Source organism: Nanorana parkeri, unplaced genomic scaffold (genome assembly GCF_000935625.1).
Source record: "Nanorana parkeri isolate BGI_ZX_2015 unplaced genomic scaffold, ASM93562v1 scaffold123, whole genome shotgun sequence".
Lineage (NCBI taxonomy): Eukaryota > Metazoa > Chordata > Amphibia > Anura > Dicroglossidae > Nanorana > Nanorana parkeri.
In genome coordinates this window covers 1,069,793-1,096,101 of record NW_017306391.1, presented here as the reverse complement: position 1 = coordinate 1,096,101, position 26,309 = coordinate 1,069,793, and the positions used below count along the sequence as shown (strand labels likewise).

The window sequence follows — 26,309 nt, the reverse complement described above, 5'->3', positions numbered from 1 at the left end:
TTTAAAAAGTACTTTCACTTAAAATGTGCAAGTTTTTGCACACGATCATGTGTAACTTACAATATAATAAAACACGCAGGGTTGACTGGTAATGTAGGCACAGCATCAGCACTTGAAAATAAATCATTTTACAATACAAATGAAGTAAGAAGAAATGAAATTGTGAATTAATTTGCAGACCCCTAATATTATTATGCAATCAATAAGGGGCTGTGACTGATTTGACAGCAAGAGTAAGAGGGAGGAGAAGGGAAGCTTTACCTCTTTCTTTTCACCAGTGATGAGCAAATCTTAGAAAATCCTTGCTAGTCACTTCCTACTTCCTGATTGCAAAGTTAAAGGATCTGTCTGCTATAATCACATGACTAGTACTAGTGCTATAATAAGAAACATTTCTGGGGAAAGCTATAAGCCAATAATACAAATATGTTTTACCAATGTTGAACAAAAAATTTCTTTAAGAAATCCTCATCCAAAAGAGGCTTGATTTAAAAAGATTCAGCACCTGGATATACTGTATATCTTTATTTTAAGCCATGTGACAGTAATTTTCAAAATGATTGGCTCTGACTTCATGTTAACTGTCTGTTTTTGAAAATAAGAATCCTTATGTGTCAGCTTTGTGAATTTAGCTTTCATGGTGACAAATTATAAACATTATAAACATTTTTGGCAGTTTTAGAAAGTCAAACGGCTGCAAACGAATATAGAAAACTAATAGCATTGATAACATTGATAAAATTGAATGATATGGTGTGTGTAGCAATTTTATATGTTTTATCAGTTTTGCACAAAAAAAGTTTTCTTTAAGAAATCCACATACACAAGAGGCTTGATTCAAAAAGTTCCAACACCAGGATATAGATTTTTTTTCCAGCCATGTGACTTTCATTTTTTAATTGATTGTCTCTAACTTCAAAATAGCTGTCCCTTTTTGAAAATAAAGATCCTTATGTGTCAACTTTGTGAATTGAGCCTATCGACAGGACAGGCAGCATAGGGCAGCACAGCTTAGTGGATAATGGCCTTGCAGCACTGGGGGTCCCCAGTTTGATTCTTGGTCAGGACACTATATGCATGGAGTTTGCATGTTCTCCCTGTGCTTGTGTGGGGTTCCTCCAGGTACTTTGGTTTCCACCCACACTCCAGAGACATGGTAGCTTAAATTGACCCTAGTATACTGTATATGTGTGTATGTATGCATTTTGGCTAAGACCAAGTGTAATATCTGTTCTTATCAGTGTTCAGGAGGGGAAATGCACCACTACTCCATCCTTCTGGTAAGAATGGCTGGCTATAGAGTACCCTGCCTAAGTTGATGGAAGTTCCAAGGGGTCTGACCGAGGTTAAGGAAACTGAATTGAGCGTCCACTCACATAAGAGTGAAGGTGAAGAGTACTTTTGTTGGTCTGGGATCTGGTGGGCCCCAGTGCCTCTTGATTTGAAAAGGACTACCTGGTCTAGTCATGGGCTGGGAAGGCAGGGAACTCGATGAGTCAAGCTCCCCCCGAGAGTGGGGCTCTGGGGTTGCACAAGTAACGCTATGGGTTTGGGACCTCATGCGTAAAAAAGCACTCAGACCATGACACCAAATGCTTTTTTCTGCACTTTACCTCTTGGGCTAGGCGTATGGCTAATGCCAGGGGAAAATTTTATACCAGGCCCTAGGGCCTAGCCATTGTCCCGCACATTGGCACTATTTTTTTCTCACTTTTGTCTGTGCACTTCACTTTCTATATGTGTGCTTTTTTCACTCCACAGGATGAAGGGTGTGGGTCTTTGGGCCTGCCCCTGAAGTTTAGGCGTAGGATGTGTAGCCATTAGGTTTCTTCTTCCTGAATCACTTAGGGTCCCTTTCGGATGACCTAGTGGAATGGGTCCACCTGGCTTTGGCTAGGTAGACATGAGTGCCCATGTCAAGCGCCTTGCACCTAGGGGACTCATGGAAAGGGCTTTATCTTTTCGAGAGATGGACCATTTGACTCACTCTAGAACACTTTTTCTGTGTGTTCACATGCACTTTTTTTGTTCACTCTGGTGTTTAGTTTTTGTGCATCCACAGCAGGCTTAAAAAACAACAACAAGAAATGTGTTTTTTTTTATGCATGTGAGATACAGACCTTAGATTATGAGCTCTTTGAGAGCAAGGACTGATGGAAATGTACAGTATGTACAGCACTGTGTAAATTGGGACTATATGAATGTCTACAGTATAATAAGAAATAAGGCCTTCTAAATGCATTTATACAGTTACTGAACAGCAGGTGCTTGTACCGTTTCCCAGTTTTTGGGTGAATCTTAATACTCTTTTAATTAGTAGAAGGTATATTATCCCATACTGTATATTCCAGATGGCCAATATGAAACAACTATCTTGAGTGGACACTTGCTGCTTGGTGTAAAATGATCTATATTTGGAACTTGTTTTTTAGGGTTTTGCTGTCTTAATTAACGAACAAACAAGTAAAGCTGAAAAGTGAAGCGAATATTCCGTGACATACAAAATGCAGCGAGATACCATTAAGGAATTTGCTAAAACCAAGTCCTTGTGATTCTAGGAGACTCGCTGAGAGTGTATGAATTAGGTGCAGTGTATTGTCTTGAACTGCAGCCCACACACACTTCAAAAGCCAATGAAAACAATTCAGGGTCTGGAGTGTTTTTGCTCGACAAAACATGTTGCTTCGCTGGAAGATTTACCAGCACATCCAGATATTGAAAACACATTTACTTATTTAAATCTAAAAGTTCTTATTCCAGCCTAAGGCATTTATTCTTTGTTTTGTAACTTTTATTGACAATGCTTGAAGCATCATCTCTCAACAGGGAGCTGCCATGTTGTACGCAGAGATGAGAACTATACCACACACGTAATGTTACAGCTTGAAACCGTGTGTGTGTCAGCTGTATGTGTCAGCAATGTACATAATATCACTTTGTTAATGTCAGTAGACAACAGTTAATTCATATGTTCACACTGTACACAACACACACAGATTGAGTGGCTCAGAAAGACGCGTATTTTCAGTAAAAAATGATGACTGTACTCTTATGCGGCTTAGAAAATCATACTAAATGATATATGTGCAAAAACAAACTCTTCATTGCCAAATCCCGATGCTAACTATCGGGATTTGGCAATGAAGTGGGCTTACTACAAGAAATAAGATACTGTAGGGGATACTGCAGTGCAAAGTTGGCCACCAGCAGGTCAGTTTTAATCAGAAATAATAGACCTAACCAGAGCGTGCCTAACTTTTACTTTATGGGGATAGGTGCTTCAGTAAAAGTGTTTGATATAATGTGAGGTACTACAGGTGTACACTATTCATGCACTTCTTTTTTCTTTCAAGCGATGCAGCGATGAGCCCCAAAAACAGATGGTAAACACAGCACTTCAAAGAAACAAATGGTTACACCTTGTGTTGTTTGAACCCGGTGTTCCCAAAGATGTTGAAATCTGGTTTGGGAATTTTGGTGAAACAATATTTATCCTGATAAGTGAATGCGGCACTAGCATACAACTGCCTAAAAGCTTTTCCTTGTCTTCTGCTGAAAAAAAGCAGTGTGGGGAGTACTCAGATAGGGACAGTGCACATGCTTGCTAGGGAAGAGAGGCCTAGCGCAGCATTGGTGTAGAAAGAGACTAGACTAGGAAGTGATAGGGACAGCTGGTCTCCACTGGTCTGTGATACAGCATATGTACTACCGGGAAGAGACTGTTAGCCATGATGGAGAATATCACCCTAATACCATCCATCAAATTCACCATAACTAACCAGTAAATAAAGGAAAACATAAACACTTATACCTTTGCACAAATAAATAGAAATTTGCTGCAAATCATGTTCTTTTAGGAGGGATTTTGGGGGTACCTCCCTCAGTGGATGCACAGAAAACTCCCTTACTGAGTGATTTCAGCTAATGTCAACATTTGGGCTGTGCACTTTAAACCACTTTATTTACATTTTGTGGTTAAGTCATTTTACAACTACTTTTTAATCAAGTATTTCAATCAGTGACTAACTTTTAAGTCACTAATTGTTCAGCAGATTATAAAGTTGTTTTTTGTTGGTGAGTACAGCATGTGCTATTCAGTGTCATTTTTTAACTTACATGTTCTGCTTGTTATTATGACACAATAATGCATAGAAAAGAAATATAAACCTTGATTATATAATATGACTAACAAGAAAGAATTTGTTGTTTTGAAAGAGGTGTTTTGTAGATGGTTAATCAGGTGAAGTCCTACACTAGCTTATCCAAAGTCTGTCAAAGCCGATTATTCAATAACTGCAATTCCATCTTATTCAGACAATATTTAGGCATTAAATGGGGTTCAACTTTTTCAAATAATCACTGGGCTGCAAAGTCACCAAAAAGTCTGGATTGGACATCTTGAATTTTGATCATTTTATTACATAGATTTGTTTAATATTAACAGGCAAGTTGGCACGTAAACAATTTAGGATTACTGGTAGAAGTAAAAGATTGAAAAATCAGCGACATTATCATTTTGTCATTTGCAGGTTTCCAGTTAAATTTATTAAAGACATTGGTCTCCATATTTTTTTTATATTCCAAATAGAGTATACATAAGAAAATAAAGGGAAAAGAGGGTTGATAGGCTACAGGTCATTAAATGTTTTAACCATGTTGGTACCTGTATTGTATCCTCCTTGTTCAGTTCAAGATTAAAAGAGAAATTGAAGAATAAGAAAGTAAAGCATAACGGGTGAATAGTTCTATATAGCTTTCTTACAAGAGACTTCTAGAATCAATGTTTTGGCAAGCATTTGCTTCAGTAACTAGAAGTAACTTTCACAATCTGTGCCGGCACCAGATACAATCTGTCAAGGAGTAAATATGTTGTGCCCATAGATGTGACATTTATTTATTTAACTATGGTTGTCCAGGTTCTGTTATAGTTACTAAAATTTATCTAAACTCTTTAAAGTCACATATGTAAACACCCTGACCCAAGTATATAGTGATGTGGCTTTCAAGGACTTGCCCCCAGGGCATAAACTATATACCCTGGTTGTGGACGTCGCTATGAACCCACAGAGTATATATAGCGTAGGGCAGTAGAAGGTGAGAGCTGAAGAGGAATCCAGGAAACGTAGCGAAAGGTCAGGGCCAGCAGCAAACAAAGGAATATCCAGTAATCATAGCAAAAGGTTGAGGCAGGTAGCAGACTAGCAAGAATCTGAAAAACGTAGCCGAGGTCAATCCAGAAACAAAACAAGGAATACACTTGATCAGCCAGGAACCGCTATCACAAGCACTGAGGCACAGGCTGATGATGTTTAAATAAAGTGCCTCCATGGACACAGGCCAATCCCAGCTGGGGGTGTAAGGCAGATGCATTACTCCACAGCTGAGAGGCAAAACTGCAGCCAGCACATAGGCTGCAAAACCCTGTGGCTAGATTTATTACCTCACAGCTGAAGGCTAGAGCTTCAGCTAGCGACACTGACTGAGAATCTTACATAGGCTGCCTGACAAACTAAAAAAAAAAATGTTTTTTTATCAATCAATCCTAAAATGTGGTGGCTGCATTAGTTTTCTTTTTTTATTTTCACCTGGTGATTGGCCAGTAACACACTTACCGTCTTAGGGTGGCTCCACTCTATGGAGGAGCAATGGAACCGGTCAAATCAACGACCACCGATTGCTTAGGTTAGATTTATGCATTTCAGGGGCACACCTTAGGTGATTCTCAGAAAGGGGCCGTGCCCCTGAAACGTGTAAATACAGCCTAAGCAACCGGTGGTCGGTGATGTGACCAGAGGCAGCTTTTTAGCACGCAGTTGGAGCGGAACGTTCCTTGGACACTGTATTTGTGGCTTCTTTGATGCGTGTGTTGAGATTTATAATTGTGAGTACTTATAACCGTGGTTTACTGTTGTATTAAAACGTTTTTACACATGGAGGCGGCGCTTTGATGTTTTTATCTTCTGATTTTATATCTTAATTCAAGCTGATTTTAGATTAAATGTGGGCCATATTGTTCTTCAGCTAAAGCCATGAAGAAGAATTACTGAACATGCAACAGGGGGCATTCCATTGTCAGTTATTAAAGCAAATTTAGCTTCGGATGACTGCTAACAATATGATTACATAACAGGAATGCTGATCAGCACAGGGATGTAAGACAAAAGCTCCATTTAATCTACTCAAGTCTGTTCTTGTTATATTCAGAAAATGTGCTTCTGTAATATTTGATTTATTAAAGGGAACCTATGTGGATAGAGTTAAGGGAGCCACCATTGCCATCTTGTTTTTAAAGGTGCATACTCCATAGCTGTTATCCTGATCTTGGCTTGACTACCCTCCTGACCTAGAAAACGAGTAAGCAGGACATGAGTTTAGACTTCACTGGCTACAGGCTTGTTTTACTTTATCTTAACATTATTACCTGTTGTCCAGTTGCCATGCTTTGAGATGTCCGTCATAATTATTTGTCAAGCTTCTACTTTTCTTGGAAACCAGGCAAGAAATGTGGTGGAGGAAAGTAAGTTATGTGTGCTATACACATATTGTACAAACATTAATTTAATAAACATATACAAAAAATAAGCAGGGAAGCAAAAAGTCTGCTAAGAACTACCTAGTACTTCAACATACATTCGAAATGTACCATCAGAAAGTCATAAGTAGTGTGTCTAGGACACCGGTGATGCATCAGACGAGTCTGAAACAGGTTTTTCTCAAGTGAGCAATAAATTGATTAGGTAATGATCACAAGTTTTCAGTGATTTTACTCATTGCGTTACTCAGGCCTAAAATATCCCTTTAAAGTTGATACAAAGACTGTAAATTTCATGATGGAATTGTGTGAAAACTAGGAATGTGTAAGATGATGAACTCAGGTCACTATTTCAGGTTTGATCATCGCATGAAACATAACAATAAGGCTGCTGACAGCACAGTCCTTATAGTAATGACATGACCTGTGAAGTGTTACCTATACACAAGTATTATGACAAAAATTCCATGAGTTAATCACTGCATCATCATAACATTTAAATATGTGGTCTTTGGGACGGTGCCATTGAATAATGTATATGGATAAGGAGAAAGAAATAGTAAAGCACAGATTTTCTATTTTTAATGTTAACAGTCTCCCTACTCCCCCAGGTGTTATAGAAGCCACTTGGGCTGCTATGGCTCTCGTTCCACCACTGGTATTGAGTGAAGTAGGAAAGAGTTAGATTTTATTACTGTCTGTGTAACCATTTGGGAGATTTCACCACACTTCTTGTCTATTACATGCGTGTCAGAACAGGAAGCTAGGGAACCTATTATTTATCTTGTTCCCATGGGTGAACGGAGTGCCATTTTTTGATGAGCACTTTGTGACCAGCACTTAATAGCCTGACCGTAAGCATCTAATACAAAGTGTATATAGTGCACCCACAGTAAAGAAGCAACACATTTCAAAAGGTTAAAAAAAATCTCAGAAGTCATAGTTACATAGTATTTGAGGTTGAATAAAGACATATGTCCATCAAGGCCAACCTATTTGTGTATAAGTATAAGTCGATACGAAGGGTTATGTCACACAGGCGTTTCTGAAACTGGCAACAATTCACCAGAGTCAGGATGGCCAAGAGACAGCTTACCAGTTTCACTCGCTATCCAGGCCAGCCAGATTTTGCTCCCTCGCTTGCGAGGGAGATTTGGCAGCATTTGGGGCCAGCAACGGAGCAATTCCACAGGGGTAAGTGGAAGGCTCTCCTACATGATTCTGCCACTGGCGACACATCATACATGTCACCCATGTGTCATCAGCATCTAAAAACAAAACAGGATCCCCTACAAGCTGCCTTGAAAGAAAAGGCGAGTAATAATTTTATTAAGACAATGTTGGAATTTATAAAAACTGGAGCAGCTGTTCATGACAACCAATCAGCTTCTCCCTTCAGTTTGTTCAGTTAAGATTTGAGAATGAAAGAAAGAAGCTGATTGGTTGCTGTGCACAGCTGCTCCAGATTTTGTCTGCTCCAGTTTTGATAAATTACCTTCAATATGATCTGAATTATAAAGGAAGTTCCTGATGAAAAGTTTCTATACATGAGGAGGTCTATATTACCAATACACAATAAAGCACTTATTATATGCTGGTAAATATAAACACATGTAAATATGAAAAACATGAGCAAATATACACATTGTGTTCTCACCTTCCCAAGCACAGAAGGCTTTCTGAATTGTATACTTGCTTGGATTTCATATGTTTAATTAGTTAATTATGTTAAATGTTTTAATGTGCACCACTTGGACTTCTGTTAGCAATGAACCATTTCCCCGATTTGGAGTTGAGTCCAATGTGTTTGTGTTAAATTGGTAGCTTCATAGAGTATGCTGGCAGCATCTAGTGTGTCAAAATATACTTCTTACATGCCATGGCACCTTGAATTTATAAAAACATGCTCTAAGGTACAGTTATTGTTAAGCTCCCTGAGAGGAGGGGATGCAGGGAATCTAAGCTATTTGTATGGTTAAAAGTGAAACAGATTTGGAGGGTACTTAAATGCTATTTTTAAAATTTTCTCACAGTTTTACTTTTAAAAGAGCATAAACCTGTGATACCTAACTAGAGGACCTTTAGGTTCACCCACACATTGCCTAGCCATAAGCAACGCATACTCAAGTCAACTTTGTGGTGCAGCTTTGACAAAACCCTTTTACAGGCTCTTGTGGGAGCCATTAGCTATCAATGCTGGGAGGTTGGCACGGGTGGATTTTGGGCATCAAGTTTATTGTGTAAAGATTGATGCTTGACCCGATAGTTCCCTATCCCTGACTTGATAGTTCCATATACTTGACCTCCATGTAACCTAACACCAACCCTCCCTTATGTAAAGTTATCATGTTGTATGCATTTCATACCCCATCTGTGCCGGGATCCTCTACAATGAAGATAACCCTTCCTTTGCTGAAAAATACCAGCCCCAGAATCTCGGCTGCTGAATCTGCTTTAGTAGCACTGGCGGAACTACCAGGGCCGCAGCGATTGTAATTTGTGACCGGGCCCTGGCATTCCGCCTGTTGGAGGGGGCCCAGAGAAGAAGGAGAGGGCCTGCAGCTCCCTCATGCCGCCCCTCCCCCCATAGTGCTGCTCCTTACCTCCCGCTCTGCCGCCTACAGCAGTAAAAACGGCTGTGCGGCAGGAATGGAGAGAATCTGTAACTGATCAGGCACCTGTCCAGCAGAATGTGCTGAGGGCACCGCCAGGCAGCACATTCTGCTGTGTGGGAGAGAACCCTCTCCACTGCACCCCCTTGCCACCGAGACGAGGAAGAAGGTGCTGCTTGAGTCAGGTAACTCTGTTGTGGATGAAGGCTGGACCGGGAAGGGGGAGAAGCTGATGGTATTCAGCATTGCTGCTTTTCATTATAATATATTGCTGGGACTTGTAGTCCTGAATATCTGTTGGTATATTGCATTGCTGTATAATGATTTTATAGCAATGCAGGACTACAAGTCCCAGCAATACAGTATATTATTAAGTAGGGACACACCAGTGCCAATACTGCGCATTTTCACGAGTACTCATACTCGTGAAAATGCTCCGATACTAAGCACAGATACCTGTGTTCTGTTGAGATCACAGACCTAGTCCAATTTGCCGACCAGTATTATAGAGGAAACTGGCATTTATTGACAAAGTATTTAACTTAAATCGTTAATTGTGACCGTTACTAATATGCCCTCCATCATTTACTGCCATCCATGGCATATTATTAACGGTCACACTTAACAATTACAAACTAATACTATGTAAATAAATGCCTGTTTTCTTGTTAATTCCGTCTGTGTGCAAGTGCAGATACTGAGTCGGCATCTCAAACAGAACTCCGGCACTACATTTTTAAACTGAAGCGGCTGCCTGACGTCCTGCGCTTGCTGGGCACATTGGCAGCCTTCCTGTTAACCACACGGTGTCTGTTTATAGTGCCTTCCCATGGCGGTGGAGGGTTGGGGGGGCCCTTCATGGTTTCTTGCACCAGGGCTCTGAAGTTTCTAGTTACGCCTCTGTTTAGTAGTATGTCATAATGGTGGCGGTGCACCCAACTCCAACTGGAGAAATTAAAGTGCACAAAGAACTCATCACCCACTGCATTGAAGTTCAATGTGTTCTTTAGATTGTTCTTGAGGAAAATAAAAAATACACAGTTGAAATACTTATAGGTGGTCTGTATTTTCTACAAAAGGAGTTGTAATTCTTTTCAGGCTGCCTAATAATCCATGTTCTCCTGTAAAATAGCACAACCAGGCCTTGGACTTGAGCAATACGGCTTGGTCTTGGCCCAGCTCCAGGCTGCGATTGGACAATAAAGGGCAAAAGAACACTGATAAGGTTATCACTTTATTCTCTCTTGGTGCCAGAAAGCTTTCACAGTTACAAGGACAATTCTGCAACCTGGTATAGCCTGACAATCTCAGAGAAAAAAATATATTTCTTTTTTGGAAGGATTTTAGCAAACTACTGTACAGAGTCTTACATACTTCTTTTGTAGATACTAAGAAACAGCATTTCATTGTACTTCCTTAAATTATTCAAAGAGGGAGGTTTTGCATTTATTATAATCCATGATCTGTCCCAGTGATGTAATAAATAACAATACACATGCAACATCCCTTTACATGTATAGGACTTTACATCTAAAAACTTCCAGTGCGGTAAACATATATTGCTGGTAGGGATGTTCAGATACCAGTGCCGATAGTTGGCATTTTAACGAGAACTACCAGGGTTGCAGGGTTTGCAGTGGGGACCTGGCTCTGGGGCTCTACCACTGTCTGGAAATCATTAGTCTGTATTGTTTTAGAAAAACTGTCACATGACAATAAACAAAAATGTATCAGTACTTGTATCTGTGAGTACTTGAAAAAGTGGTATTGGTGCATCCTATATATATATATATAAGGTATCGGGTTGAGGTCAGGACTCTGTGCAGGCCAGTCAAGTTCCTCCACCCCAAAATCGCTCATCCATGTCTTTATGGACCTTGCTTTATGCACTGGTGCGCAGTCATGTTGGAACAGGAAGGGGCCATCCCCAAACTGTTCCCACAAAGTTGGGAGCATTAAATTGTCCAAAATGTCTTGGTATGCTGATGCCTTAAGAGTTTCCTTCACTGAAACTAAGGGGCCTAGCCCAACCACTGAAAAACAACCCCCCACCACCAAACTTTACACTTGGCACAATGCAGTCAGACAAGTACCGTTCTCCTGGCAGCCGCCAAACCCAGACACGTCCATCGGAATACCAGGTAGAGAAGTGTGATTTGTCACTCCAGAGAACACGTCTCCACTTCTCTAGTCCAGTGGCGGCGTGCTTTACACCTCTGCATCCGACGCTTTGCATGGCACTTGGTGATGTAAGGCTTAGATGTAGCTGCTCGGCCATGGAAACCCATTCCATGAAGCTCTCTACGCACTGTTGTTGTGCCACCTACAGTTAGGACCACCTACACAGAGGGGCCTTGATGAGGCAGTGTGGCTTCCACATATTTCAACTAAAACCTCTGTTTTAACCCCAAGAGTTAGTGTACTGGAAAATGTTTGCTTATGTACTTTGTAAAGCCCTTTATAGCTAGTTACGAATTGATGAGTGCACTTGCCATTTATTTCAACCAGAATCATGTCACAATACCCTGTACCTCCACTATTAGGATGTTTGTTGCATACAACATGAGTCAATGTTACATTAAACTATGTGTCAATATTACATTAAACTTTATATGAGTGTTCTTTCTCACAATTACATTGTTTACGTGTTACACTTAGTAGCTTGTACATTGACTTTGTTTGCTGCCCGTTGCAGATATTCAATATGTTAAGTACATTTTCATCGGCTATATGTAGAAACACTATTATAAAATAGTAAAGATGTTTTAAATCACTACTTTTCAATACATGTGGTATTTACAACAACAAAAAAACGACACCAACATGAAAACAAAAATCTTGGAAAAGAACCTGCATCTTCTATGGACCGTGTATTGCAGGACAATCTGTCTCCAAAGCATCCTTGAGGTGAAAAAGAAACACTGGAACATACGGGCAACAGATGGCACACGACTCTCCAACAGAACACTTGGAACAAAGTTTGTGTGATGTGGATGGCTTTGCTCCTTACCAGATGTATTCATAAGGATTCAAAATTCACATTTATACCATTGCCTTTGGATTTACACGCACCTCTGTCTCTTCAAATATTATGTTTTGTGAGGTTCTCAACTTTAGCTTTTCAACATAATAGGACAATTTCTGCAATTTGCATTGAGTACAGTATTTATAAAACACGCATTTGAGGCTTTTTATAAATTAGTGAATTAAATAAAAGTGGAAGATTATGTGTGCTTTTAGCAAAGCTCATGGATTTTAATTAACTACATTTTGCACACTTCTGCAAAATTAACATTGTGTGTTTAATAAGAATGAGTGGAAAGATTTAGGAAAAATTGATGTTGAAGTGAAATTGCCAATTTTTCTTTGCTGAAGTTTCTGCAAATTATATATATATATATATATATACATACACATACACACAAAAACATTCCCATGTTGCTTTGCAAATTGTTTTGTGTATTTTATTGAGGTTTTTCTATTAAAAAAGAAAAGTAATTTAAAAAAAAAAAAAAATGACCACTGTCAAAATTTTTCTTTTTTTTTTCCTCTCAAATGGAAAAAGCCCCAAATAATAAAATACACACACACACGAACAAAAAGTAATGTGTAGATATTGGTTACATATGTGGATGCCCAATCTAAAAAGGAACAAACCCTCAGGAACCATTTAAAGCCCATTGCACCCTTAAAAACCACTTTAATTTTGCCTCCTCGTGGACTGCGTTTTGCCCAAATTTCTCCTCAAGTTTATACCTAGTTTGAAACCCACATCAAATATTACATTTAAATAAGTTAGGCGAGACCATGTATATATAAAGAAATGCACAGTTAGATTTAATTTACATCTTTTGACAATTTGCACATAAATAACAATGTAAACCGATATGTAAACATAAGAAATTCGTTGTTCTAGACAGTAAAAAGCCTTTTAAACTTTGGTCAAAGTTTCTTTAGAAAAACAATAGAGAAAGAAACCACTGTTTGCTACATTCACGTGTAATAAACTCCTAAAAAACAATGTATTTTGGAAAGAAAAAAAAAAAAAAAAAAAAAGAAAATGAACGAGAAAGCGATACATTTAAAGCCTTTGAAGCAGTATAGAAAAGCACTACTGGCAATAAGTAAGGGAAGCGTGTGTCCAGAGACAGTAGTGATACTTTGGTATATATATTACATTAATACTAAGTTCTTGCTACATTAGTTTAGATCACGGCTTGCCTGTAAAAGGAGCAAGCAGGGATCCACTTTAAAGCTGTCTTTTTTGGTACCTTTTCAGGATATTTTGGCATTGACTGAGCGGATGGCTTTAGGATGCAATCCTTTTTGTAGAGTGCACAATGCCAAAGTGGTTTAAAAAAAAATATCAGTGCTACTGCTTTGTGCATATCTTAGGTTTACGCTATTCACAAGGCCGGCTTTGCCAAATTTGGATGCTAACGGACAGGGCTGTCTGTACTTGGGAATCTGCACAATTCTCCTTGTAACATGAAATGATGCGTCCAGTAGAGGGAGCCCTAGAATCATTGTCCAAACTGGACATGTGTCTCCCATTATCAGGTAGGGGATTTGTTTAGTTGAAATGCCTGAGAGTCAGTATAGTTATCTTTATGGGTCACTGTACATTCCCAAAGTGTCCAGCCCTGCCTATGCATTATCTTTGGAGTCAGAGAGCAAAGCAACAGCATATTAAAAAGGAATCTGTGCAGTTTTTAACTGTATATATATTTGGTTACTCATTTGAAGTCACAAAGCTTTGGTTAAACCAACTTCCTCTGCACCACTGGACACAAGCAATGAGGTAAATTGTCGAACAACTTTTCAATGCCCTTTTCATTTAAATTAACCACAACAAATAAAATGTACAAAAGACACAAAATACTGAAGGAAATGACTCATAGAAAAATAAATGAGATGGGCGCCAGTAACAGAGAAAGTTATTACCCGTGTCTACTAACAGGACCATAAGGACATAGCCAATCCTGGACATATTAGAAGAAGAAAAAAAAAAAAAGAAGTTTGTTTTCCCTGTAGATGCCTTGAATATACCACCACATAAATCAATCTGAAGATGTCTGCATCTATATGGTAAAAGGCAGTTTGACTTTAAAATGTATTTCCACTTTTGCGGCCAGATTGGGATAACATCTTGTTACATGTTCCCATTCACATAGCATTACTTAAAAAAAAAACCTTTTTACTTGCTGAAAAATCTGTGTTAACTTAACCCTTCCGAGTAAGGACGGGGCCGTGGAGTTATGTTTAACATAATTAACCCTGTCTGTGTTGCAATGACAGATTTCATTAAGTGTTGTAAACTAGATGTGCAGGACAGTCGCAACAAACAAACAGTATATGATCTCAAGGCTTGGGTGGTACATTGTATATTAATGCATTTTTTGAAAAAAACAGCCCCTTATCTGTACATTGCCCTCTATTCTAAGCAACAGAAGCGGTCTATAGATCAGAAATAATAAAATAAAGTCCCTACAATGTACTACCAAGCAAATAAAATATACAATTCACAAATCTAAATGTTCAGCTTTGGCAACAAAATATTGATCATTGGTATGGAAATCCTAGAGGTTTATCAAGGTTCACACTCATTTAAATAATAATAATAATAAAAAAAACAAAATTATCTACATCAATGGCCACATTAACATATATACACAAATTATATATATATATATATTGAAATTACAATGATTTTTTTTTCCTGTCATTGTAAACATTTTCAAATTATTGCTTTTGAAAGGATACATTGCATAATAAATTATGACATACTTTTCAATGACGAATAATTACAGATAAATGATTGTCTTTCAATAATAATAATAACAATAACAACAACAATAATATTAAGTGAGTAGGCAATTGCCCATATCCCTGTCTCTTTCCCTGCCCTGAGAATACGTTATCTCGGAGTTCCTTCTTGGAGTTAGGGGTTGGTCTTTTGGGAGAATTTTGTTATCTCTGACAAGCCAAAACTGCGTTGCAGCAGTTTAAATATGTACATGGACCTGCTGCGGGCACCCCAATGTCCCATAAATAACACTTATTCCTACACAGTCTGTTAGGAGTCCATTTGCTCAATGGATTCTTGCTTGACCTTAACCGGTAACAGAGGTAGCGGGGAGCTGTGGTTCAGCTTCATGACTACAGAATCCGACTGTTCATAAAAGTTGCACCCGGAAGAAAGGAGCCCATTTCCCAAACTCCTGGGAAGAGGTACTTGCATACTTGCACCTTCTAGTTCCTGTCTGAGCAGAGCCATTATTTCTTTCTCCACAGCGGGTGACATGTCACTGTCCTCCAGTCTGTCTGCACTGTCACTGATGTCAAACTTCTCAATCTCCTCATTGATGATGGTCAGATCCTCCCTGGTAAGGCCTGGTCTTGGGGACACATGACAATTTCCCTTCACGTGAACATGGAGGCTGCATAAGTGGATGTAACTTTTGTGGCAGTGAACACATTTGTGTGGTCGTTCTCTCGTGTGAAGCCGTTTGTGCAGTTTGAGATGAACAAACTGAGTGAACTTTGCAGGGCACAGCTTACACTGGTAGGGCTTTTCTCCAGAGTGAAGTCGGAGATGAGTCTTTAGATTGCTTGTGCTGCTGAACCGTTTATGACATACCTAAAGAGAAAATACAGATATTGGTGTCAGACTTAGACCATCAAAACATAAACTGCATGAAATATTACCCAGCAATAATCAATAACAACAAAATCCACAAACAGACCAGCTGTTGCCATGAATCCAATGGCCCTTATTTCGTTCGTAAAGCTTTGAGTATCACATTTCTAGAACACGCGGCTTTCACAGGATACATTGTGACAATTCGGTCATACATATCGAATACATTTATCCATATATAAGCCTTTTTAGTTCTCCATTTGGATTATAAACAGGAGATAGATATTATATATTTTTTTTGTTTGTTTTGTTTATTAAGTAACACACACACACCTGACATTCATGAGGCTTCTCCCCTGTATGTACTAAAAAGTGCTTCTGTAGATGTGCCAGCTGAGTGAATCCCTTGTTGCAAGTCTGACATTTGAATGGTCGCTCACCACTGTGAACCCGGAGATGCACCTGTAAGATAATGAGAATGTATTACAAACTGCCACACCAGAACAGTAGTTATTGCAGGTACTCAGTAAATAGAAGTAAAAGCCTTTTTTGAAACAGGTCTTACCTTAAGGTTTGAGAGCTGACCAAATGTCTTTGAGCAAATGTTGCATTCATATTTGATTTTTCCATTCTGCTTCTTAAGTGGGTATGGAAGAGTCTTATAGCCGGTTGTGTTTCTTTTGCTCTTGATCAGGTTGATGGCCTCATCACTGCTTGTGGTCATCAATGCTGAGGTAGGTTTAGGTTGCATGACATGCTCAGAACTTGCTGCTGTGCCAGCAGTGGGAGATCCGCTTGTTGGGCTGATTTGCTTGTCTTTCAGGCTAGCAGCAGCCCCCGTGATAGAAAAGGCACTATTGGGTGCAGGAATGAGAAAGTCCCGAGGTTGGTCAGGTTGAAGCAGTCTGCGGCCCCCTTCATGGGGCAGAGAACCTGGAAGAGCTGCAGGATTTAGCATGTGATGTGAAAGGCTTCCACCTCCGAGCATACTGCCACAAAATGGGTACATTCTTGGGATAATATTGAAATTATTCATGGCATTAATACTGTTCAGTGTGTTAAGACCATTGCAGCCAATGCCATAAGGTGGTAACAAGAACTTTGGATAGGAAGAGTGGTAGGAAGGTAAAAAGGGTGGTGGCAGATGACTGGTTGGGGGGCCATAGATAGGGAATGATGCTAGTCCTTCAGTTGTGTATGATCTATTTAGGAAGGGATACAATTCCCTGTGATCCTGGGACGGATGATGTGGTGACACTGCAGATCCAGGGCTACCATGAGGAGATGAGCTTTTAAAGCTTTGATCAGGGCTGCTTCTTGCTGATGAACTTGGTGGTGAGGATGGCTGAACTGGAGAAGGCATGACATAATTTGGTCTCTCGAGTCCATACCCTACAGAGGCCTTTAAATAGTCCTCGTGCATGTGGGAGCGGAATGGATAAATGATCCTTGGAATAAAAGATCTTTCTGGGCTCGAAGTTTTAAGGGGGTCTGCTGTTTCCTTTTCCGGGGAGACACTAGTCAGTAGAATGTCCTTAGGTTTAGATGGATTTGTGTCCTTCAAGATTTCTTTTACACTGTGCTCCTTTTTGGGTGGGTTTTTTTGATGGGTCACTTCTTTCCTTGAAATTTGCTCTTCTGTGCTCAATAGACTTTTCTCTGCAATAAAAGAATTGAAAATGTTACTTAAGTTAATAGGGCAATATACCACTTTGTATCAAAAGAGCATTAGTCTAAATAATCATATACTTTCAAACGATGGTAAAGGTTTTATGAATAGACAAAGGAAAAATGACCGTTTCTCACACAGCTGCAGTTTAGTACAGTATGCAGAGTTTCCTAGTGTGAACAATTTAAATGCAGGACTGTGTACACTGACAGTAGAAGGGGCCCCCTCTAGCACTATACTCTGTGATACGTCCCTAGCCAATGAACACACTCCTGCTGACACCAGCAAAGTGTTGATCTAGGGGATTGATTGAGCACGTTCAGATGAGCCAGACTGAGATAACTGGTTAAAAATAAATAGTGCTTATCATTCCGATCTGTCTTTCACTGGGCATGACAGAGAGGAAGTTCAATTGTGTGTTGTTGTTTTTTTTTAAACCAACATGAAAAAAGCAAACAAGGATGTTGAGAGAGAAGACCAAATCATTTACTGCCAATTGGATGAATACACCATCCTCGAGCATACAATTACATTTTAACATCCACTTGAATGAGTATTTTGTGCTGGCATAAGTAATACCAGACGAAAAAAAAAGCAAAACAATGTTTAGTTATAAGCTTGTTCAATTAATTATTAGGAAAAACAAAGTCAGACAATCGCTATCATGTGGACAACTGATATTTGTAATACAGGGCATACAGATATACAGTCCTGCACATGAAGATGAGATTCAGAGGCAGCTGCATAAATCTTCATTTAGTAACGATATTACTTCTGAAACTAGAAGCGCCGATAGGTCTTGTCTGAAACATAACCACAAGACAAAATGATAAAACGTAGATGTGCTATACCTGAGTTAAAAGAACTGTGCAGTTTGGGTTGATGTTAAAATCTCTATAATGCCTTGATATCAACTCCATATGATAAAGCTCAGTGAAAACTATTCGTACATTGTGGCACACACCAATGCACACTAGGCAATGTAAGGATTCTGCATGAAGTAAGCCGCAAGGTGAAAGTTTTGTTAAAAATAAATAAAAATAAACCAAAGACTAGAAACTGACAGTAACTGTGACATAGAGAGATATGTTTGTAGGGTAAGAGATGCAATCAGCTTCACCCTAAGAAAGGAAGTGAAGAAGAAATTCTACAGAAATTGCTTCAAATGGTTTGCTTGAGAATGCAAAATAAAAAAAACACACATTGGTTTATGTGGTGTCTGTAAACGTGTGAAAATAGTGTAACCATTTAACTGTCAGCATTGTAATAACCAATTAGATAAAAAGGATCTTTTGTTTGATTCCAGTCCTTTGACCCCCCAAAGGTGATGAACAAAAGTTGAATTGAGTGAAATAAGCAAGTAAAATATTATATATAGTCTGCGGGTTCACATGAGATAGATGGCTGATACACCAAATAGAGACAGAGTGAAGCCATGAAGCGTTTTTAGGCCAACTGTACTATACCAGGAAATTGAAGGAGAATTTTGCAAGATGGGAGAAGCACGCTATCCATTTACCTGCTGCTAGAAACTTTGGTTGCTGCGCCCATTTAATGATGGGGTTTATTATTAGATCATACAGTCAGTGCTAAGTTACATTCCAAACATTCCCTACTATTTACACATTCATTTACTTACTGAGATTCATCATCAGCTCCCCAGATGAAGGATAGTGAAGTCTATCTGCGAAGTCCCGGCAGTACCACACAAGTAGTTCCTGGTTGGCTGGAATGGCCTTGATGGTGTAGAAATAGATATTCAAACCATTTTGGCAGGCTGCTAGATTCTGCTCTTGAATGGAATGTGCTGGGTTTACATAACGCATCCAGTTGCTTTTCTCTTCGTTATACCCATCAATATAATGGTTAAATTCCCCATTTGAATATATCTGTAAATAAAAAAACACTTATTAAAAAGTGCCCGCACTATAGTTGGCTATGTTTGATTCTGTATTAGTAATATACAGGAATATTAAAGGAATGGTGAAAGTAACAAAGCGAGATGACCACAGCTTTCTGTACTTCTATTACCTGCCTAACGTCTCACATAATATTCATACAAATCAAATGACATGTCAGGTTAGCCTGTATTATTATTACAATTATGTTGTGCTATAAAAATCCCTCCTTCCTTTAATAGCCATGATGATTTAAAGCATATCAACTTCATCTGTTATGATACAGACGTATTAAAAGACACTGAGTCAGCTCAGGCTCACTCACACTACGTCAAACTAAACAGGATTTTACACTTGCAGTTTCCCTGATCGTCCCAATTTTGCACTCCCCCTCCCCTAACAGGACTAAAGTAACACTTAATCATATAAATACTTGGAATGCAGTCGTTTGTCAGAACACTGGGTGGAGCAAAGGTGAACTTCACCTGCCATAACAATGAGCAGACCTGGATCATGGCCAGCGCTGTCATTCATGCTTAGCCAAGACACTCACTTTTCCTCTTGCGAGACAAGCACAGTCTTGTGGTATTGTGTCTTATGCATGTACGGAAAAAACAAAAATCCCTTGCCTTCGCAATCCGCGGGTTAAAAATACAAAAACAATGAAGTGTGAAGACGGCGTACAATTAGAGTAAAAATGCTACGAGACAAAACTTTGTATGGTTATTTTATCACGTTGTTCTGCTCATGAAAGTGAGACTACAAGATGATCCCTGTTATACAAACAACATCTAACCTCACTGTGATTCTATAGAAGTGGTCCAGTCTGAATTGTCTGCAGTATTTAGATTCCTGTCTCATTCTTTGAATTGCCTAGCTTGTTTGTGCTACAGGTTAAACATCTATGGGTGATGTGTATTTAGTAAATCATTGAATTTAAAAACAAAAAGATAAAAATAAAGATGTAATGACAAGATAAACTTGTACAAATAGTTTGTGCCAATTGTGATTGGGTTATACTCTCCTGGAAGTCTGTACATGCTATATCCATATTTAAAAGTTATAGAACATATTCACACCTTTAAAAAAAATAAAAAAATAAGCTGGCATGCCCCTACAATCCAGCATCTGACCTGAATTGCTTTATCTCAGAGATATTCAACCTTAGCACTCCAGCTGCTGTGGAACTACAAGTCCCATGGGGCATTGCAAGACTGAAAGCCACAGGCATGATGGATTTGTAGTTTTAGCACAGCTGGAGTGCCGAGGTTGCCTACCCCTGCCTTATCCTATTCCTTGTTTTCTAGTATATGAAATGCAAATTAAACATTCATGGGTGGCATGACTATTAGGGTTCACTCATTTTAAAAAGAATGGAGTTTTAAACTCCTAAGGGTAATAGGCTGGCCCTTGATTTTCTATAGAAACAAGGTTTACATTGGTAAGTGCTGACTCAGAAAAAAGGTAGCAGTATGAGGTGAAGAGACTTACAGCAAAAGAAACTGCCTAACACCAAGCCGTTTCCATATAAGAGCGAGCACAGTCTAGGTGCTGACTCACAGTACGCTTACAAGAAATAGTGTCACTATAGGGGTTTGCTCAACCCCAAACATCCTCTCTTTTTCTATATAAGAGATGAAGGGAACTTCTATCAAAGCCAGCAGGATGTGGATTGTATCAGAAAGGAAGTGATTTGCCATCATTTCCTTCAGTGGCTTTTACAGGCATTGCTAGAAAAGATTACTGTAGTAGCATTGCTTTCTTTCCCCTATGGTCACTAAACTATGTGAAAAAGATCAAGAAATGCAAGGGCTGGGGAATAAAAATCCTCGAGTCCCTGTGACTAGCATAGCAAAATGTACACATTTACAAAATGACCAAATATCAATCATTTTACTCCAAATTAAATGCAAGTGTCTAATGACTTACCCGCCAAAAGTATTTCCTATTGGCATTCTTAGGAACAGTGTCTTTGTTGTAGCTCTCTCCAACAAAAGGTCCAAATCGAGTTCCTTTAGGAATATATTCTTTACTTACAACACCAGTCACCTGTCAAAGTAAAGTGGAAAACCCTTTAGCATCTGCAGTTCAAATACAGCATTATCCCCTCAATGTTTAAACAATATTGTCAGAACAATAGTATATTGTACTGACAGCTAAATATTCATATTCACATTTAAATTTGTGCCAACATTAAAAAAACACCTTGCACATTAAGGATTTTGTAGGAACGCTCTGATAAATGTTTGCTATTACCAGGTCTGCCCATAGAGGGCAGTATAGATAACAAAAACTAGTTGGAACTGAATTAACTGAGTAGTGCTTTTCACATTGTTGCCATGCATGTGTTAACTCACACACACACACAGAACAAATCTGTCAGAAGACACAAGATTGTGATGTTGTAAAGCAGGCTGTAAGAATCCAGATATCATTTATACTTTGCCAAGTAAACAGCAGTGGAAAATCAGCAGCTTAAGGCTCCTGCACTTTTTGCAGTAAAAAGCTTATCTGCTTTATAGAAGCTGCACAGAATTGGCTTGAAATACCGCTCTGTGCTTAGATTATTTGGAAAATTAAGCCAGAGGGCCCATTCACACGTCCAAACTGCAGCACAGCACATAGCATGCTTATCCAAAAGGTAACCCCATTGCACTACGGCAACACACCTGTCTTGTAGTGCACTGAATTGAGTTAAAAAAAAAGGGTCATGTGCGATTTTAAACATGTTAAGATGCATTGGCATTCCAATCGTTTTGAATGGGCTGCCTGAATGCAACATACGTAAACATGGCAACGCACAGCAAAGATATAAACGAGCCCTTAAATTGGTAAATCATGGCAGCATGCTAGCTAAATTGTTAGCAATTTTGCCTTAGAAAGTAGCATCCTGGCTTTGATTCCCACCAAGATCTATCTGCATGAAGTTTCTATGCGTTTCTTTCCACAGTCTGAATTCACAATGGGTTTGCTGGCATGTGACCAAATTGGCGTTACTGCACTTGCATGTGTATGACGATAGATAGTATGCTCCTTCATAATGTGAATGGTTTAGGGTTCTCTACAAAGTGCTGCTGAACAGCTTCAATACTATATAATAGTGTAGAATAAAATCTATTTACTGAAAGCAGTAGAAAAAAGGAACATTGTAATGATTGGCCTTGAGCAAATTAATATGTCAATTCAAGCCTGCACATTTTGGGCTGAGAATGCTCGAGTTTCGCTTTCATTCATGAGAGATGCAAGAAATAGAAGGAGGGAAGGACCGTTAAAAGGTTATGTGATGAAAGTTCTTGGTAAAACCATCCAAAGTTGTTTTAATAAAAGCAGATGTTCTCGTCTAGCCATTTCTCATCTGCTACTTTTAATTCTTGCGCAGTGGGGTTTCAAACTTCCCCACACAAACTTTCATGCAAAGCATTTTATAAACGGAGGTTCTATTTAGCATACTGCACTTGTAGTAGTTCTTGAAAACCCCCTTAGAAAGAGTCAAGTGAGAAACATCTGGCACTTCAGTTTTAGTGACACAGCAATGCTGAAATGACTACGACTGAGACATCAGTTTGCACGTATGAAACAAAACTTCTCATTTTCAGGGTGACATACAGAACAAAATGCACAGGACGAGGTTTTAATATGCAGTTTGATCATTCACGAGGGTTCCTTATATGTCTCAGGATTTGGGGAACACAGAACAGTTCTGGGTTGTCTACCTACACTACTTCGTTAAGTGCTTAGAAATCCATTACAGCACTGCTAATCTAAACTAGAATGAAAATGCCACCGGAACAGACCCCGAGGTCCTAATGATTCATTGCTGGGGCAAGGCCTTTTCTATAAACACTTCAGGAGAGGAGGTAGAGGGCTTTTAGCAAGCCCATAGTTAATCTTTTTCTAACTCGACTTACTCAATATCTTTACAAGCACCAATGACCTTTCTTCCAATTTACTAAATCAATCTTTGTCATTTTTCTGGACCATGATGTGCTACTCAACAACCAGGGGCAAATCAGACAGAAAACAGCAACCCATCTTCTACTAACAAACTTCAAAAAAGGTGAATATAGGGAAAACAAGGCAATGGAAGAGATACATTAGAGCTGGCCCATGGGCAAGCTTCCTTCCAATATCAGGACAGAAAATGTGGGATTTTAAAGAATTACCCAAAAACAGTATGCAAGGAGTTTTTTAATCAATACTACTTCAAAAAAGGTAAAAACGTTGGGACCTCAAGAAGGGAAGGTCAATTACTTATCAATTAGAAAACTCACAATATTAACCAGACCATTTTATTCTTCCTAGAAATGCCTGGAAGGATAATACGATTACAATACTATTATAAAATAAACTGTGGGCCTTCTTAATACAGGGCTGGACAAATCCCAGGGCCAGGTAGTCAATGCTCCTTAAACATTACATATTGCGCCCAACATTTGAGGTTTTCCTAGTTGTTCTCTATGTAGCTGGCTCCTAAAAAAATCCTGCTGCTGGCTCCTGGATTGGACAGACTGGCTCCCGGATTGGACAGACTGGCTCCCAAATTCTAAATTGATTTGTCCACCCCTGTCTCAATGCTGACTACAGATAGGCACATTTAAGATCACACCAATCATACAGCTTGCAAGCCTCTAAAGCCACCATGACTTTTCCTACATACATCTGACCTGCAGTATTCTATTAAACTATATTCTAAACAGCCGAATCACTTACAAGTGCTGGGTAACATATGGCCACAATAAGACAGGTGGGAGGTTTAAAGCTGAGCACTGAGATATTACAAAGCACTTTCCTTGTGCTTAAAATAAATGAAAATACTGACAAGTAAAAAGGAATGCGTTCAACAACTCTACCAGCAACGTACTGTATTAGAACTCCTGAAACATTTTAAAGGCCTAGGTGTCAAAGGTTCAGAAAATAAAACATGAAAAAAATTACAGCAATATCCTAAAATGTGCTCCTGTGGTGATACATCACTAATATGTTACAGTGCAGGAAAACAGTTTAAGAAGTTGCTCTGCCGGAAATCTGTGGAATGCAGTAGCACAAAGGAAGGTCTCTGAGATTACAACCCAGCTGATCACCTCGGCAGTACACCTAACTATAATTGCCATATAAAAATGTAAACAGCCCCGTTGCTCATCCTGGCTCACTTCACAGCCCTTATAAAAACAAAAAACAAAAGAATGCACCCACTCGCTAATGGACTCTTCTCAGTCTGCTGGGAAATGCAAAAGGAAAAAAAAACCCTGCAAAAAACACACACAGCACACTAGGCAGATGGTCCACTTTAGGGTTTCTTAGATAAGGGGTCTCAGAACCTTAAGTGACACTGAGGCAGCTATACTTAGTTTCCTAGGCGTGATAAACACTCTAATAAATATACTATTGTCTACCCAAAAATGTGACAAAAAATATTGAAAAAAAAAAAAAAGGACACAAGGAACCTATTAAATGACCAATACCCAAGATCAATAAAAGATGAAATTGCAAAATAAAAAAAAGCACAAAACAAGAAATCTAGTAACATCACAGATACTAAAATACAAACAATGTTGTATATCCAGCCACCACATTCCAGCTAGAATTTTATCCAACAGATGACAAGCAGGCCACTCTGATATTACTAACCTCTTTGGAGCCAGGGGCATGTTTGAAAAGTAAGTTCCTAGGCATTGAAGCTTGTGCTTGCACAGTGTTGCCTCCGTCGGAGCTGCTATCCCAGGTGTGATCGTTCACAATGTATGTACACTTTGCCTCGAACTCTGCCTCTGTCCAAAGCGTCATATCGACTCCTTCCATGTCCATTTTCATGGTCTGCTATGTCCCCTCTGGTCGGGGAGATTCAAAACTTGGAATATCTCGGTGTTGTGTGGCAGCCTGGAATACAAAGACAAAAAAGTTCAGAATCTGCCAGAGGAAAAAAAACACCTGCTTGGAAGCATCTGATAGAAGCTGCTGTTGCCCAACTCACAAAGTGCATGATCGTTACAGGGCTGAAACTGAATAGGTTCAACTTCATTGCCTTGGAACTAATATTTGAGTTGAAAAATACCTGCTTCCATCAGAATGGTTCGTGTAAGATTTTCTTTTACATTAGTGTATACACCAAAAGATATAAAATGGAAAAATATTATGCATGAAAGAACATACATACATATACACACATATAGATAGATATTAGATAGATCTCTCTCTATCTATATATATATATATCTCTCTCTATCTATATATATCTTATACACAAAAGGGACACTGCCTACCTGCTCTAATGAGAGTTGTCAGTGAACTGCTTCTTGCATGTCCTATGCTCTGTGTAAGCCTGTCCTGTCTAATGACTACTAGTTGACTGTCTCCTTGGAAGTGCTGCCTTAGAAAGTGTCACAAACAAGGAAAGGAAGAGGAAGGAGCTGTTGTCGTCAATGTCTGAATGAAGCTAAAAATGGAACTTGCATGCTTCAAGGAGCGGAACTGTGCCTTACTCTTCCGAATGGGGAAGCCTGAACTTTCCCACCAGCTTCCAGCTCACAAACAACTTTCAAAACAACCTATCCCCCCTCTGACGTCTTTTTTTTTCATCCTGTCGAAGTTAAAGAAAATAAGAAAAAAAAAAAAAAATCTTCTACATCCTGCCAAGCATCCCTTGAAGCAACAAAATCTCCTAGACTGTTGGGAAGGGGGGGGTCTCATTAACTCCTTCACAGTCAGAACTTATTCACAACACCTAAACAAGTGACTCCATCGAATACAGTCATACCCTGCTCTCATACTGGGGGTATGGAATACATTTAGGATAGCTGGGTTACACTCCAACCCACAAACTATGAAGTTCCTCATCAACATGTACAATTCTCAGTGAAGCTTTGCTAACTCAGTCGCTTTGATGAAAAAGAAAAGCTTAAAACGCTGATGTTCTGTATAAAACAAACAAAAAACAACAGTCTGTATCACACAAAAAGGT

At 39.1% G+C, this 26,309-nt stretch overlaps 1 protein-coding gene across 2 annotated transcripts in view; it reads right to left on the bottom strand.

The window, feature by feature from the left end:
* Window positions 1-15,134: 15,134 nt before the first annotated feature.
* The window catches only part of PRDM1 (PR/SET domain 1), an 11,802-nt gene continuing 627 nt past the window's right edge, over window positions 15,135-26,309 (bottom strand). The window contains exons 1-7 of one of the 2 annotated variants that reach the window (XM_018553544.1): window positions 25,612-25,650; window positions 24,980-25,228; window positions 21,281-21,400; window positions 19,093-19,342; window positions 16,350-17,443; window positions 16,118-16,246; window positions 15,135-15,784 (exon numbers count right to left, since the gene is read on the bottom strand). In XM_018553544.1, the coding sequence (XP_018409046.1) occupies window positions 15,221-15,784; window positions 16,118-16,246; window positions 16,350-17,443; window positions 19,093-19,342; window positions 21,281-21,400; window positions 24,980-25,162 (2,340 nt within the window). In that variant the 5' untranslated portion in view covers window positions 25,163-25,228; window positions 25,612-25,650 and the 3' untranslated portion in view covers window positions 15,135-15,220. Of the gene's footprint in view, window positions 15,785-16,117; window positions 16,247-16,349; window positions 17,444-19,092; window positions 19,343-21,280; window positions 21,401-24,979; window positions 25,229-25,611; window positions 25,651-26,309 lie in introns of those variants that run through there. The other variant, XM_018553543.1, reaches the window with a different exon arrangement.